The sequence below is a fragment of the Mchenga conophoros genome, linkage group LG10 (genome assembly GCF_057382185.1).
Source record: "Mchenga conophoros isolate Kocher_MC1m ecotype Shallow Benthic linkage group LG10, M_conophoros_male_GT1.1, whole genome shotgun sequence".
Classification (NCBI taxonomy): domain Eukaryota; kingdom Metazoa; phylum Chordata; class Actinopteri; order Cichliformes; family Cichlidae; genus Mchenga; species Mchenga conophoros.
Window position 1 is genome coordinate 25,186,688 of NC_140535.1, and position 17,705 is coordinate 25,204,392.

The following is a 17,705-nucleotide window of genomic DNA, read 5'->3' on the forward strand; positions in this document are numbered from 1 at the left end:
ATAAGGTGTTTAATGCATAATAAGCTGCTTCACATTTCCAAGGCAGTGGAAAACCTTTTAGGATTTCAGGATAGAGAAATACTGAAATCCTGCACAAACTGTGCCACAGCTATGTTTCCATACCAGTAGCTGCAGGAGGCTGAGTTTTCCATAATGAGCAAATACATGACACATGCAAATAGTTAAGACAAAAGCAGACACAGTTCTGACACTTTGACTGAGAAACCTGGATAACAGGCATCTGGCACTAATAAACTTTGCTCTTAGAATAAATGTTTTAAACCATGAACCTTCCTGGAAGTGCTTCTGTATTATTAGAGTGCTGACCATTCTTGCTAAATCATGAACACTGAGCCTAACAGAGGCAGATGAGGCTCTTTTTGCTTAATAAACAAAATCAGATTTCAAAATAAGTTTTGTATTTACTCAGGTTATCTTAATCTACTACTAACTTACTTCAGCACAGCACTGTAGATCTTGCACATGTGTAGAGATGTCAGAAGTTCTTCGATCATCCCCGGAGATATGCAGGCCAATAAAGCAGAAACTGTGGCCACATAAAGATGTTTATGCAGAGGTATAGTGCTGCAGGGCTCTAATCACTATTTATTGGGAAGTGAGTCACGGCAACTTTTCACAAAATACATAAGAATGACCTAACACGCGAAGTGCATATACCATGATGGTGCCAGAACATTTGTCCAAACAACATCCAGAATTAAAAAGTAATTATGGATGCAAAACAGATGTGAAGTGAAAGAAGCAAAGTTAATCAAAGTAGATCATTTTTATAGTGTAGCGTACAACTTTCATTTGCTGCTAGAGCATTTGTTGTAATATTTTCAATTATATATTTGCTTCAAACGATTGTTTGTTTGTTTTTAAATTTACATTTTATGCAAAATGCCAACTTTTTTGGAAACAGGGTTGTAAAAAAACTGCCTTGAAGCCTTCCCTGCTTTACACACTCAAACTAGTCTATTAAATATTTCCATACATCTTGATGTTAAATAATTAATATTATAAAATAAAACAAGTCAGCCAATAAGTTGCAACTCATGTTTATTCTGGAAACAAATCATACGTCCAAAGCACACTGTATTTTTGACCTGCCATCTCTGGGTTTCGATACAACAGTAAAAAAGAAACAACATAAAAACAGTAACAAAGGTTGTCAAAGTAACATAAATACAACAAACCACCTGCCAGATTAAAAAAAACACAATCGTCTTCCCCTCTCCCCCCACAATGGGCCAACAACAGAATACAAAGCTTACCTTACTGCACTGCAATCCTCTGCCTTATCAAGAAACAGCAAAGACATGAAAAAAACACAAACGCCCCCCAACACAATCACATCCAGAGTATTTAGGTAAACTGAACTGGGCTCAGTTATATTCGTGCTGATGTTAAATGTGCTGCATTAGAGGGCTATGCTGTGATGACAGAGGGAATGACGGGCTTCCCCTTGTCCTAGTCTTGAATGAAAAAAATAAAGCCAGAGCTAAAGTGTTATCATAAAGCAGGTTTGTTATACTTCATCAATTCATTGCATCAGTCTTTTTTGTTGCCCTCAGTTGCAAAGCTCTTCAGTTAAAGTCGTAGTTACAAGGGACAGTTACATTTATTTTTAATTCGTGTGATCATCCTTTCATAATCTTTTTTCCCCTCCCTTTATCCTTTTCCAGATGATTCAGGATTGCAGAAACAGCCAGTAAGTTAGAAGCAAATGCAAAGGACGGTTTCTCGCAAAGCTCTTTTTTTCTAGTGACGATGGAATGCAGGAAACAAAAAACTCATATAAACGTTTTTTTGGGATTAAGAAAAAAATCTGGAAAAAAAAATGTTTCTAATAATTCTTCTTTCTATTCTTTTGTTTTCACATAATCTTTCCCAAACAGATTTGTCCATATTCCTTTTTTTTTTTAAACATCAATAATCAGTACAGTACATCATGGGGATGGTAGTCACCAAAAAGCAAAGAGGAGGAGTGCAGCAGTATCATGGATCACGTCACCCATATTAATGTGGCCCATGCAGCTCCATGCCCGACAGCACTCCTGCCCTCAGATTCGATAACTACCTTTAACTTGGTCCAGGAAACCCAAACAAGCTGCAACAACATCATCCACAAAGCTACATCACATCTACCATATGTACAATGCCACCTAGAGCTAACCAAACATACTGCAAGATAATACATGGCTACCGTGGAATCTAGTGTTATGTTTTGCTGACTATGGAGCAAGCAGGCTACTGAAAAGGGGTGACATTGAAAGCCGAACAGGATGAACGAACGATAGCGTCATTCTGAGACATGTGGTATCCGTTTTCCTTTGCGAACAGGGTTTGTTTTTTTTTGTTTTTGTGTGATTATACTGAGTTTTCCTGATGTTTTCACATTGCCAAAGTACCAGATAACTATTCCACATAGATGAGTAATGAGACTTAGATCAGTCATGTGAATTTGGTGGAAATTTCACACTTTCAGTAAAAAAAAAAAAAAAAATCCGAAAACACAACCATCTATATACTTGACGCTGGTTCACATTCCAGAGGAAAAGGGATACTTTTCTCATATGAGCATAGTAGCATTGTGACAGGTAAGGCATGAGGATTCAGTGTTTTGCTTTTTTCTTTTGTTTGTTTTTGTAACTTTGAAATAATCGTGGTCCTCTGCATCTCCTCCCCCCTCCCCTCTTCAATCCTGCACTCTGGCTGTTGTCATTTTCTTTCTGCGTGTCCTGCTGTTTAACTGAGAGATGTGATGTTGGAACGACCACCAGGGGGCACTACGATGCGCCTTCCAGCAGGCCTGATGGGGATGTCATCAGGGGTGGGAGGACCTGCAAAGAGAGAGATGGACAAGATAAAGAGACCAAAGATATCGGCTGGGGGGTGGGGGCAGAAAGCAGAGTCAAAGAGTACAAAAAGAAGACATCTGCAGGGTTTCTCTGAGAAATGAACACAGATTTCTAATTAAATCCAATCAAATTCCTATAAATTACTTGTGCTTGCATGGAAAACACTGGCAAGCAATTTAGATATGGGAGGAACATACATTTACACATTTAGTTATGCACTGATAATCTCAAGTGCATGTTCATGAAATTAATGGTAAAGTGTCAATTACATATGTCTTTGTGTAGTCTACTGTTTACTTTAAAACCCCAATTTTTCTTAAAGCTGTGAAAATAGGTAATAGGGTAAATATTTATCATACAGTCATGAGTAAAATGTTCTTTTACCATGTAAGAGCTAGAGCATTTGGCCTATTATATGTTTGTTTAATCTCAACGTCATAATCCTATGAAATACTACGCTATTGGTGATGTCTCAGGAATGTATAAAAGTTATATGATTACTGTATTAAAATAAAAAATAAAATATCCCACAACAGGATTAAAATCTCACCAGACCCCTCATTTGAACCCCAAATCAGTTCTCCGGTGTAAAAAAAGTAAGCCCCTAGCATAAAGTGTTACAAAGATATATAATCATCTAATATTTTGCCCCTTCATATCTGATTGGTTAGGCTTTATGGAACTAAATTAATTTCTTAGGGTGACTGGGTTGAATTTAAGCTCTAACAATGTTAAACCATATCAAATGAGTGTAACTCGATCAGATATACAAAGCAGTCGGAGCGCCTCTGCCCTTGTACAAATTAGGTTATGCTGTGTCGTTTTGTTGAGATGAAAGTAACATAACAAAACCACCGAGATAGTCTTGTATGTTGGGACTACAGTAATGTGAAAACATGTGACAGATTAAATAAATCAGAGAACTGATGGTGGGATTTACTCCCTTTTGCCCTCCACTGGAAACCAGTAGCAGCATTTGTCAATCCTGTCAGACAGGACAGCTTTCATGTCATCACGGCACACAAATAATTGCCATGATGCACTCACGTTATTACTTTCCCAACACTAGAGGGCTTCTTGAAACACATCATTATCTATGACATATGGTATGTATCACTGAAGTGACAGGGGGATGCAAATGTGAGTAGACCTACTGCTGTACGAGGACTGTGAAACATTAACAAAAGATGCTTAAGTCTGACATAAAGAATGGTGTTTCCAAATGATAAGTCAGGTTGCCTGGTCTAACTAATGATCAGTGCGTGTATAAATGGAAAGTGGAATGATGTCAGACTATGATACACTGTGTCTAAGCAAACAATCCTTCCCAACTTCTTCCAGACAAGCAAATGTACTCTGCAGGCAACTAACAAGGAAAACTATAACAGATCAGACTCAGTGAGAGAGCATGCACACGAAGGCACATACAATTATACAGCAAACTTACTTAATGTTAATATTTCAAAGCCTGGGAAAGTAGGAGCAGTCTTACTCCCCTCTTAAATCATGTACTCAAATTTAGAAATTCTTTCCAGTGGAGGTCATTGTCTTTTTTCATCTCTGAGTTCAAACACTTGCAAAGACAGGTTGCTTAATACAGTAAATGCCAAACTTCATTAAGTACAGTTGTTTATCCAAATGAGTTATCAGCTTTTAAAAATGATCCATATATTTGTAACAACTTCCAAAGACTACAGTGAACCCAGCTGTGGTCTCTCCAGGTTAACCAGAGTTGCTCTCACTGATGTAATGCTACACATGGACACGTTTAGTCAGTCAGGGAGGACAGAATCAGCTACGGTCGCTCTATTTGATTGTAAAACAGTGCAAACACTGAGTGGCTTGGGATTTTAACACGCGTATGAAGCATCACTGCTTGGTAGCTTGACAAAGTGCATTTCTCACATTTGTTTACTTGAAGCTAATCTAGTGCTGCCCTGACAAATGGGCACAATCATACTGTCACTCAGCAGCCCAGCAAAATTTAACAGATGTCAAACGTGAATGTTATTGTGAGCTCTCACATTATAGTATCTTAACAAATCAGGTCCAGATGACTGCAAATGCTGTACTTTTTAAAGCTTGAAACGTAGGTTCAAATGTGGTGAAAACTTCATTTCCTGCAGCTTTCTAAAAATCTTTTCAAAGTATTTTCTTTTATGCTACCTTGTTAAATGTATTTGTTGGCTTTTTGCCTTTATTTAACGGACACATTTTAAGAGAGACAGAAAAGAGGATGAGAGAGAGAACGACAGAGAGGAATTACAGGAGGTAAAGGACCCGGAGCAAAACTAAAAAACTAAATTAAGAATATAAAAAACAGACACAAATCTTAACACATATCCTGGCTTTGCAAAGCCTACAACAGTTCATGTTGCTAAAATATTAAGAGGGCTTGAATTCTATTAGAGAGGCTGTATTACTGTAGTTGATGTTAATGTCAACATGTGTTATCTTTGCCAATATCCATAGATTCGTATAAAGAAATTGCTGAAAGATACAATTTAAAAATGTCTGTTTGTTAAGTTATCTGCTATGTGCAAACACAACACAGGTTCATCCCTCGAGTTAGGTGACTTATTTATGCTTGAATGAGTCATAGGTCAGCGTTAAGTGGTTTAATATAAACATTCCTCTGAAAATAGTCAGGTACGAGAACTAGACTGGAAATGAGTGAAAACTATGAAAGACCTTTGAAATAAAAATGACGAAACTGTCTTGCTTCTTGGGAGCAAAATATAAAGTTATATAAAGTGGATCAAGACTTTTGCACATATTTTAAACGCTTTTAACATTAAAGGCGTGCTTAATCCAGGGTCATGTTTACTTTACATCAAACAACATTAAAGTGAAAACTTTTACTGACTGTGTTAGAAATTTAATTTAATAGAGTCTTCAATCAGACTCAAAAGAATTCAAGCAACTGCCTTAATGAAATGCACAATCAAACAGCTCTTTTTGGAGCATTATGTACTGCAAGCAAATGCATGCCATACTGTGCAAATTGCAATGCATGAAACGAGATAATAAGACATTATTGGGTTACTCTCCAGTCAGCCAAGGACTTTTAATAAATCATTGACAAAACGCAAAGACATGATGAGAATCACACGACTGTTATCTGACTTCATATAATGAATTAGTAACTGAGTTAAAATAGAAGAGGATGAGGGTGGTTTAGCTGATGACCATGGATGCTCCTCTAATGTTTGTACGTACAGTATGTGGACAGATACGTGGAAGAAATGACTGGGTAACACAGGGATTGTTGTTCTATTAAAAAAGTGGTCTCACCGCATGGTGCAGGGTTACCTGCTAGACTAAATCCAGACTGGTGCAGGTTTCTGACAGGCTGTTTGGTTGGGGAAGTACGGGCCGAGGCCGAGGGGGTACCGCCACGGGACATGGAGAATTCAGAAACTGGCCCATCGTACATTCCCCTGGGCACTGCCCTCAGAACAGCCAACTACAGGACAAACAGAAAGAGCAGAGATGGTGAAAAGAAACATAAAGTATGGCAGCATGTAGAAACAGAACCAACATGCAGGTACTAGGAGAAACATTATGGCATTTTGCTGTGCAACAAAAGGTTAAACGCAACTAGCTTCACACATGTTTAGCATTACATGGCTGTCTGTATAACTGTTTGTGTGTCTAAATTATATATGCATCTTTTCCTGCCAAGAGTCAGCTCCAGATTTACAAATCCACACAAACATACACAGAAACACGCAAACTGAAACACGAACACACACAATCAAGCCCTTCTCGAGGTTATAGAACAGAAGAGTCACCAAAATACAGTTATGTATTCATAAGCTTTCAAATCAAGTTGAAACTATTAGCTGACTGTGAAAAGCCATTGTCTGTATGTCTGTCAGTGGCGTGACTCAGTGGAATCTTGGAAGCTCGGTCAACACTTAAAAAGAGACATCTGTGAATGAAGAAAAGCATAACAGTAACTGATACCAAGACAAACAGCACACTGTTACTACAGCTCCATTTTTTCATCAGCAGCCAGCTGTGAATTAAGAAACTGTTGGGCTATGAGATTTCTCGGGCCGTAAGAAAGATGGCAAGAGAGCAGTAAGCAGGGGCTGCTTTAAGTATAAGCTGCTATACATCACATGGTTAAATGGGCCCATTTCTCACACTTTGAACAGATGAGTAATACTTCAGGGTGGGTGTCTAATGAAATAGTGCTACTTGACTACAGTAGCTTTCTGGGTTTGGCCCTGACTGCACATTAACATTTAATTTACCTTTAGTTTGGGTTCTCTAAGTTTCTACATGTATATATTTTTCTATTCGGATATTTTCACAAGTTCTCCTTGATTTCCCACCTATTCAGGAAATAAATATGGACAATATGTTTTACACCTTACTGCCAACTGATACCACTCCCATGTCTGTATGCTGAGTATGAAGCATCAAGCATGTATAGCTTAGCATAAAAACAAACTCCCTATGTATCAAGAAAGCATCAAGTTCTCTCCAACCTCAGCTACTCAGTGGCTCTTGCTGTAATCAAAGCCACCTTCCTAAATGTCTTTTAAAATCGAGAGTCTAAAGTTAAAATGCAAGTTTAATAGTATGAGTAATCCTCTTAGCGTGTGCGGTAGGTCTCTCTAAAAGTGTTATCCAAATCCAAAGTCAATGTATCTTTATTAATCCGAGATGACAAAGCCATGACCACCCTCAGTGTATGGACCTTACAGCGTGTAAGCACAGTCAGTGCCCTGTGGCTGAACCTTGGAGGGTGATGTCAGAGTTATTATATCTCCCCCACATCCCACTTCATTGCCTCCTCCATGGCTGCCCTCTTTTCTCCCCGCCATCCTTACTTCCATTTCACCCTAGACTCTCCTTTCCTTTAGGTACATCCTAGAAGGCCTTAAAGTCCTTCACTGAGTTGTTTTCCCCATTTCCTTTGTATTCTATGGTTTTCTAGTTATGTTATTGTTATTCTGGCAATCTAACAGTGCTGTAACGGAGTTCATGTTGTTCAGTTCAAGTTTTATACACTAACTATATTACCACATGTAAAATGTAGGCTTTAAAAGAAGAATAACTGCACTTACCTGCTTCCTGGCTTTAATACGCTTATAGGCAAAGTCAGGGAAGGGAGAGCAGGGAATGAAGCGGCCCACTCCGGAGGTGGCGTGAAGGTTTCCATCTTCCAAAACGATCTTACCCTGGCAAATCACCACTAGTGGGGCGCCACGCAGCTCCATGCCCTCAAAGATATTGTATTCAGCAGCCTAAAAGCACACATATGATATTGTCAAAGATTGTTGCAGCGGCAAAGAAACTAGTGTTTATTAGATAAAGTTTCCTATTAGTTATATGCTAAATGTACTCTTCAATGACTGAGGAGAAGAGGTTAAAACTTAACTCTCTTTCTCGAATTCGTTATCATTCATCACCTAGTTCTTTACACTTGTCTGTTTGGCATGTACAAACAGCTGCCCTCATCCAGCTGGGCTCAGATGCCTTCATAGTACTTTGTAGTATCACCGCCCTTCCCTTCTTCTGGCTCCGTATGCTCTTTCACTTTTCTTTCTAATGCTCTTTCCAGTTGTCCACTTCTTAATGTTTTCACTCCCTTGCCTTCTCTTGCTTGATTTCTGTAATCCTTTGCATTTTTTAACCATGTTGTGCTGTTCATCCTCCTCCATTTTTCCTTGTGCCAACTTCCTTTTTTTTTGTATGTATGTGTAATCTCTGATGGTCCCCTCCCCTCATTCCATTGTTGCTTATTTCCTCTGCACACGGCCCTGTTTTCTACTGCCATCCAAATTCAGGCCAGAACAGGACATAACTAAGACTCGCTGCATGCCAAACATGATGTCATGACTAATCTGAGCGGGCTCTCAGTGTCCAACAGTAATGCTGCCTGTTCTTCTCTATGTATCCAAATACCCTTATGCACATCTATGTATTTTATGTTGACAACAACAATCAATCAAAACCAGATGTGGGTTTACTGATAACACACTGAGATATAACACAGTTCAGGGAAAGCATTCCCCAACACAGTACGCTGGTAAGCAGGTCAGCTCCCGTTTGATTTTGCTGCCCATTAAGGCAAGACACTTGAAGACAATAGGATACAATGTAGACTACTTAGCTTACATTTAGACAATCTAATGAAATGTGTGCTTATGTATATTAATGTCCAGTAGACTAGTTGTCTTTGAATAAGCACTTGAACGTGTGTTTTGGAAACTTTTTTTCTCTGTAGTCTGAAAGAAAGCATGTCGCTGAAGAAAAACAGGCCCCACATTTAAAAATTGATCAGGGCACGAAAAAACAATTGTTTTGCCTGCAATGGTTCTCCTTAAGAGAGATTTATTTGAAGTGGGAGCTGCTGTGATTCTGGTCATCTGCTTCTCTCTGTGGTTTTACAGCTGGAAGGACGACTAGGAGGAAAGGAAAGGGGTGACATCATTATGCAAGAACCCATGGATCCTCGGTGGATGTACTCCACATTTAGAGAAGGCATATTATTAGTCCACTTCTCTCTGTTTCACGTCTTGTTCCTCCATCTGGAGACAGCGCCATAGTCTCGTCTTCCAACAAAAACAAATGTCATCGAGCCTTTAAGCAAGACAAACTGAAATCTACACGTTTCAATTCATCATTCCTGCGATCAATTTAGATATTACTAGCTTTTCAGCTAATGCATACTCTCCCTGCTCGTGGACAGTGTTTATGCAAAAGCAGGATTTGTCCTAGGCTGCTGAAGCCGTAATTTCCTGTGCGGACACTTCCTCTGCTGCTGAGCGGCCCGAGAGGAATCTTTAACATCTGTGTAATGGCAGAAACCTCATTACTCATATATACCGTGCGTACTGTACACATAGTGTGTATGTGCGGAGCACAATGTGTGCGAGGCCCTCGGCTTAAACTGTAAGAGTGTACAACAGGATGCAGTTTCACATTTCTAATGTAATTTCACTTTCAGTATCGAACTCTGAACTCATAACTACACACAAAGACGCTCAGATTTCGAATGGCCTTAAGTGCAGTTTAAAAGGGTTATTCATTTACATTCTGCTGACCTTTTTACACTCGTTTCCACCCGCTCTCTTAGGAAAATATGACAAAACATTTCTTTAATGTGAAAAAAAACCCCCAAGTGCTAACCTATAATATTATACATAAGTCAGTGCATTGGGAAGCAGGAGGAAATGGTGTGCACTATCACCTCTGGTCCAGGCTGCATATTGTGTGAGATGTTTCCCATGAAATCAAAAATACATTTCAACCAAAGTTGCTTTCTACTTATGAGACGTGCAGCTCGCCAACAAGCAGTGTATACAGATGTCCAAAATCTCCAAGGTTTTATGAAACCAGCTGAAATATTAGTGTTTACAGTAACAGAATCTCATACAATGAGAGCCATTCTTTAAACCCACTTTTCCAATTATTCATGTATTTTGGAGGATCTGTGCAAGTGAAAGTGATATAGAGGAAGGAAATACCTCTTGATTATACAGCACATACATTCTCTGTGGATTAACTTCAGTTCTGCTGAACTAGACATTTTGGCAGCATTTGCATCATTGTTTGTTTGCTGTTTGTCTGATTTTGTTGAATAAGCACGGCATAAATCTTTTTTTTTTTTTAATAAATAACTGCTTCATCATTATTAAGGAGTTTTGAATGTATTGAGTCTCAGCATTGAGACCTGGTCTTGTGGTGAGCCCAGTGTGGAGTGGAATTAGTGAAGATCCACTGAGAATTCATTTCCGTTCCGAGGTACTCAGACCTCTCTGGAAGCTGCTCAAAAATGTGCTTTTTTTTCCCCTCCCTAACTTACTCCCAGTCTCCCTTTCTCCCTCTCTCTTCCTCAGTCTCTCTTTTTCTTTGCCTCTTGCACACAGATGCAGACACTTACCTCCGATCGTACATTCTACTTGTCTGTCCCCCCGCCCAAAAATACATCTCACCCTTTAAAGTACAATTTTTCTTTTTTTCTTATTTTAAAAAATACCAGATGTTTTGGGGGGTTTTTTGTAACACAGCTGTTATATTTAACCAACTAAATCAAATAAGGTTTTTGTGAGAACTTGTGAAGCATTACAGTGCCTATGGTTTTACAGCATAAATGTAAAACAAGTAGAAAGGGAAGCAAAAAAAGTAAAAAAAAAAAAAAAAAAAAAAAAAAGAGCCAGGACCTGCGAATTGAATTTAACTGATACTTTGGTCTGAGTACATACTGAGTTGTGTGTCTTGGCAGTGATGGTGCGAATGGCATCTGTGTCCCAGATGACCAGATCGGCATCAGAGCCCACAGCAATCCGACCCTTACGAGGGTACAGGTTCAGGATCTTGGCTGCGTTAGTGCTGGTGACGCCCACAAACATGTTCTCATCCATCTTACCTGTAGTCTGAGAGCAAAACAAGCACAATGCACGAGCAAATATTACTGGAAATGTTGAGACTGTATCCATTATCCATATATTAGCATTATGGAGCACACCCTACAGCATGTAGTCCTACTACTGAAGACACATTATTCAATTAGCTGAATGGTGTATTTGTAGTATTAATGTAAATGCATGGAGGACGTTTTTAAACTTTGAGAAAATATCCATAAAAACAGTTTCAGATGATGCATTTTTCTTACATTTAAATCTCTCAACATAAGATACTATGTGTAAGTGAAGGTTCAATATTTTAGCATTAAACTATGAAGCTGTCATTAATGGGGGATTTCTTAGAAGATGAGTGGAAGCAGGGAAAACAGCTAACCTTTGTCAACCTTTTAAAAATAGGCCTACTGACAGTCGGTCCAAGTTTGGTGTGAGCCAGGATTCTAAGTACTTGTGCTGAGGAAATGTATTGAGTTTTATGTTTAAAAGCCTACCCAAATTTCAGAGCCAGCAATGCACTTTACGGCAAAGCTAAACAAGGCTGCATGTTAATTATACGGACACAGTGATATAGAGAAAAAAATAAGGCTAGAGTGCTGTTTAAAGGGGAAAAACAGACATGGATGGACATGTAAAAGAGGCACAGAGAGTGACATAGTGGAGCTGCTGAGTGAAACACAACAGGTGACTGCTAAAACAAAGCTAAGGGACATAAAGTTGCTGATGTTCCTCTGGGAAAATCGTAAAAATAAAATGAATCAAGATAAAAATAAAAAATAAATGTCACCATGCGCCTCTATCAGTATGTGATTGTCCTCACCACAGCTTTGTCCCAAATGAGAGCCATCCTCTCCTCCACTCCATTGACACCTTCTGGGATCTGGGTGAAGTCATCCTTGCCAATGGCCTTCTGGGCCACGCTGAAGGTGCAGTGAGCGCTGCCAGTCACACTCAGGTCTCCACTGGGAGGAGAAGAGGCATACTGAAGGTATTACACCAGGACAGTAAAGTCTGTGTACAGCATTAAAGTTCTGTAAACATAAGTAAATATGCTTCTACTTCAGCAGGAGAAGCAAAACAAAACAGAAGGGGGACTGAAAGTAAAGAAGTATGCAGCGTGCCAGAGTTTGTCCTTCCAGTGTAAACCATTACTAATGTTTCCTGTTTCCACATGAAGCAGTAACTCACTTACCAGATGAAGTCCATTTCTTGCACAACAATTGCTGATTCTTCATAAGAAACACAAACTTTGGATGTATCTAAATCTAAAATCTAAACTTTAATAGCTATAATTTTACAACACAGTGGTGTTCATGGCACTTACAAACAACAACGTTTCTGCACATGCAAAATGAAGTTGCAAAGGGGATGTGTACCTGGACAGGAGTGTGTTCAGATAGTCTGGAGTGGTAGGATCGGGGCTAAGAGGAGGTGATGTTACAAAAGAAGCTGCTTTGGCCCAATTCTTGCTCCAGTAATGTGTCCCATCAGTGCCCAGACTGGCTGTGATTGGCTCCCCAAACACAACATTTCCTGGGAAAAGAAAATCAGTCAAAACTTTGTTAGACGTCAACAAAGTGCCCAGTGTGAGGGTATCCATTTGCATAATCATCAATTGCGTTAGTGCACCTTTATTTTTATTTTGTCAGCAGTTTAGTCTCGCTAAAAGCTTTGGCAATTCATGTGAAAGTTTCCAGCAGGGGAACCATGCCAGCATTGGCAATGCACAAATTCCACTTGCTCAGTTGCAGCTGAGGTTGTTCTCTTTCATGCACGGTTTGAGTCCTGTCACTAACACGTGTGCTCTTATGCTTCTTCATAGTCCCTTGCACTAACATACATTATTATTTCCTGGTTTTCATATAACAGCTCGGGAATGGAGCCAAACAAATGTGTCAAGCTCATAAATGCTCCTAATGGATTCACCTGAGTGCAGAGAAGGCTATCTGAGGTCAGCAATCTGGTGTGTTAAAACCTCATTTGGCTTTCCACCAAAGACATTCAAACACATATTGTTCTTCTCTTCTTGTTTTCATTACATTCTCAAAAATTGTTAATTTCACAATCCATCTACGCCAGGCAGGCTCTTGGTTCACATCTGTTCTATCCTCTAAGGAAAAGTGTGTGTGACAGCTCAACCACAGAAAAGACCTGAACAACAAAGCTGAATGTTACTCTAAGAGTGGGATATTTTTTTCATTATACCAAACAGAGACAACTCAGCGTGCACATTTCTAGTCTTGGAAAACACAGAAAAAGAAAAAAAAAACATATAAAGGCCCAGGACAAATTCTGCTTTTTACCTTTTTTCCGGGCCTGTGAGATGATGTCAGCAGCACTCTTGCTCATGACCCGTGTCACGTAGAGCGGACAGTTGGTTTGGCTGGCGATGGTGATGGCACGAAATACCGCCTCTGCCTCCAGCTACAGACGAAAGAGCACAATGCGGTTGACTCGGGAATGTTTTTCCCATTAAGATTTTGTCAAACAAACTTCAAATATCACGACCACAGCAAATTATACATTTTTGGAGCTGTATCATTTGAATAATTTGTTTTGAACCCGAACGACAAGGAGAAGCTTATAATTTTAAAACTGGGAAAGTCAAGGATTGTTTCAGTTATATTGTGTTTGAGTAGTTAAATTTAATGCGATCAGCAAACAAATGTTTAAAAGAAACTTAAGTGAGGTCAGACTAACACCCAGTACTTGCAGATTTTCTAAGGTGGGAGGCTTTAAAAGCAAACATATTGGACACATTTTAGACACATGTCCACAACGAAAAGCACCTGGTGTTTTATTGTGTCTGAAATCTTCATCTCCATATTTGTAAATGCTGGCTAACGAGAACTAAAAATGACTTTAAATACAAAATTCTACAAAGGTTTCAAGTAGAAACGTCACTGCCTCCATATGATGGAAACACTGTTTTCTTTGAGTCCAGAGGTTCAGTCTGGCTTCAATGACCACTGGATTAGTACTGAATAAGATAGTGTACACTAATAGAGAAATACTTGTCTGACTTTGCCTGCTTAAGAAAATCATGTTACCAATTTCTAGATTCTTAAGACTCCACTCAGCTACTTGACATTATGATACTGGTGGGACAGGAACCCTCTGCAGCAGCACAGAATGGAAAATCCCAGACAAGTCGTTGAGCTGAAAGTGTGGCTTTGATTTTTGTTGTTTGCTGAAGAAACATTCACAGCAAAAACTGGATGGAACAAGAGACTTTTTTTTCACCCAGTGTCTCAAATGTATCTGAAACCACATGTGTGTAACAGGAACAACGTGTGTGTCTGAGGACCAGTCCAAAAATGTCACTGTGCAGAATGTGATTCTTTACATGTACAACCATGTTTGTACTGTTTGCACAAAAAAATGATAAATTATAACATGGCTAATTTATTTGAATACTTTTTTAGGACAGTCCCTTTCAAAATGCTTGCACATGCAAATGATGCATAGTAGCTAATATTTAATATAGTGTATGATGTGTGAATGTTAGACCTCTTCTGGCCTGCTCAGCACATGCCCCTCTGGTCCAGTGATACCCATCTGCAGCATCCGGGCCTGCTCCTGTTCAACACACATGCAAAAAGTCAACTGTTAGCTGCTCAGTTTATAGACATAATGTACAGTATGTAGAACTTTCTGGGAGGTCTTCATCAGTCTACAAACTTCAGAATGATAAACCGTTTCTGATTAGTTCTGCGTGTGTTAAGTACACAAACAGCAGTTTTAACATGTGGGTCTGTGCACGGCTCAGAGCAAGGAAAATTTCACTTTCAGAACATCACCTAAAAGCAAAAACTCTGCTTTCAGGTTAGTTTTCTTAGGCATTAGTTTGTACCTTTCCTTGCATAGTGTCATTTAGAGCGACTGTCTGTGAGTTGAAAATGTATTACGGTGACATGCTTCTGCAAATAAGGCTTTAAGCGAGCATCTCATACCAGTGGAAAATCAGTAATACTCTGTCTTAGAAGCCTACGATTGGTCAGGCAGCTAAAATTAAAGACTGAGACTATATCAGCCAAAGGCAAGACAACTTGTACTGTAACTGAAGAAACTAGTGGCATTCCTGTGGTCAGTGCTCCCCTCAGCTATCTGAGGAGAAAAACTTTGTTGCAAGGAGCAGGACCTGTTGATGACAGACACGGAAAATCTAGACATGTCTACAAATGAGAGGAATCCCAGCTGTGTTACTACACGAAACAAATTTGTGGCTCTGATCAACATTGCTGCGCTGAGACTGTTCCCCTTCCCCAAACTCACACAGAAGAGGCTGCCTGGCTGCCTACATTGGGCAAGCAAAAGCAGTTACAACCTAAGTTTTTCAAGGTGCATTTCTAATACTTATGCTGCCTTCAGGAGATGCTCATGAAGTTGTTACAATAAATGGCCCTATGGCTAAATATGTTTGGAAAAGTTTAGAAATCTAGCATTGCTGATCTCGCTCCAAGGAAACATAGAGTCAGGAAAAAGTTATAGGATATGGGAATTATGGAAGTTGCAAACCCTTTCAGGAAAAAAGTAACTGAACTTTCAGTACATGAGCTTTGAGAGGGGAGTTTATCTCAAACCGGCATTTATTGGCCGTTTGAAGATGAGAAGCTGTCCTTTGGCATTTGTTTCTATGCTTTTCCATGGCTGTTGTTATAACAGAGAGCTTCCCAAGCTAGCTGAGAAGTGGGGTGGGGTCCAGCCAAAAGACCAAAACACTCACCTAGGAGGGACACTAGTCAGATACCTAATCCACCTTAACAGAGATTTTTTAATGCAGAGTAAGAAGAAAGACTGAACTCTTCTAAGGATGTGTCCAGACACCCATGGGAGAAAGCTAATTTCTGCCACTTGTAACAGCAATATTATATTAATATTCTTTTGGCCATTGTTCACAACTCATTGCCAAATATGAAGAAGACCCTGCCCCAACCTGGACTAGTGAATCAGGTTGTAAAGCATATCCTCAGGTTCAGAGTTGCTACTTCTCCCCCTGCAGCTTTGCACTTGGCCACAAACATCTCCAGTGTATGCTTAAGGTTGAAGCCAGTAGAACCACATCATCTGCAAAAGCAAAGATGTGACCCACCCCTTGGGTGCATCTAGAACTTTGAGTAATAAAAGCTTGAACATAATCAGGGGCGGCTCTGGCAGCAAATCTAAACAAGACACCTCTATCTTAGGTGGTCTAAAGTACAGTACATGACATAATCAAGTGTTCAGACATGTTGGTCTTACAGATGGAAATCAGACTTCCAAGTTAAAGTTGCAAACTGGATAGGAGAGCAGGGAATTGCGATGAATCAGATCCAACACGCACCCGCATACACACACAGTGACAGAATCCAGGCATGGTCTGGAGCTCTGACTAATACCAGCCCTCTCGATCCATCACCTATTACGGTTGATTCACTTTCATTTGTCCACAAAACGGCACAGCCCTGTATAAACTACACCCACACATTACAGTCCTACAGGAAACAGTCTCCCTCTCATCAGTGACAGTGCGTTTAGTCTCTAAGTAGTGGAGATGCACTGTGATAAGACTAGAAAAGTGAACTGAAGTGAACTAAACTGAAATAAATCATACTAAACAAAAACATATCACAGAGTTGGACCGGGCACAAAAGTTCAGAAAAAAAGAAAAATGAGGCAGTGAGGAAGCAATGGAGAAGAAAGGTGTCTGTTAGTGCACTCGTTTCCATTGTTACCTCAGCGATGATCTCGCCATTTTCAGCGTGGACCTGAGCGATGCCTCCCCGCTCTGCCAAGAAGGTAAAGACCTCATAGAGCTGGATGAGAAAGATAGAAAGATTGAAATTACAGTGGCACTTCTTTTATATTTCAAATCCTGCCTCGCTGTTTACTCAAAGAAAGGGCACTCCTTTTTAACTCAGAGGTCACCCATAAGCCACAATTTAAAAGAAGCCCACAATTTACATGATGTCTACTCCGACACGCTGCAATTATTGTGTGTGGTCTCCAGAAATGGTGAGAGTCATGTGGATGAACTGCAGTTGTTGTTATGTTGCTGTGCCACAGTTCCTTAGCGAGCTGCATGACATCAGTTTTTCAGGCTGGACTATTTCAGTTGAAACATGTGCTCCTTTGACCAACCAAATTAGGTACGGCTGTATGAGAAACAGAGTCCTGCCTCACACCCTCTGGCTTTCCACTGTTTTTTGAGTCCTTATAAAATCGCAGTACGCATAAATCAAAGGCTGTGAACAATAATTACGTAGTCCTTTTTTAGACACTTTGTCACCATTGGAGCCAAGTCACGGCCATTTCTTTTTTGCATGTTGACTGTGAAGTTACAGGAAGTTGGCAATGACTCATTTTACATTGACTGCAACTGGGAGTTTGTGACACGGTGAAATAATAATAAAGGCCATGAAGTGAGCCCTTTTCTAATGTATGATGAATTGAGGACAAAAGCAACAGTCCTCAACAATTC

General features: G+C 39.7%; 1 protein-coding gene across 4 annotated transcripts in view; it reads right to left on the reverse strand.

The window, feature by feature from the left end:
• Positions 1–1,045: 1,045 nt before the first annotated feature.
• Positions 1,046–17,705, reverse strand: part of dpysl3 (dihydropyrimidinase like 3) — a 45,144-nt gene continuing 28,484 nt past the window's right edge. For 2 of the 4 annotated variants that reach the window (XM_085289547.1, XM_085289549.1), the window contains exons 6-14: positions 16,960–17,040; positions 14,756–14,824; positions 13,549–13,669; positions 12,622–12,778; positions 12,066–12,207; positions 11,090–11,260; positions 7,946–8,125; positions 6,177–6,330; positions 1,046–2,846 (exon numbers count right to left, since the gene is read on the reverse strand). In XM_085289547.1, the coding sequence (XP_085145673.1) occupies positions 2,752–2,846; positions 6,177–6,330; positions 7,946–8,125; positions 11,090–11,260; positions 12,066–12,207; positions 12,622–12,778; positions 13,549–13,669; positions 14,756–14,824; positions 16,960–17,040 (1,170 nt within the window). In that variant the 3' untranslated portion in view covers positions 1,046–2,751. Of the gene's footprint in view, positions 2,847–6,158; positions 6,331–7,945; positions 8,126–11,089; positions 11,261–12,065; positions 12,208–12,621; positions 12,779–13,548; positions 13,670–14,755; positions 14,825–16,959; positions 17,041–17,705 lie in introns of all 4 variants that reach the window. The other 2 variants (XM_085289546.1, XM_085289548.1) reach the window with 1 other exon arrangement.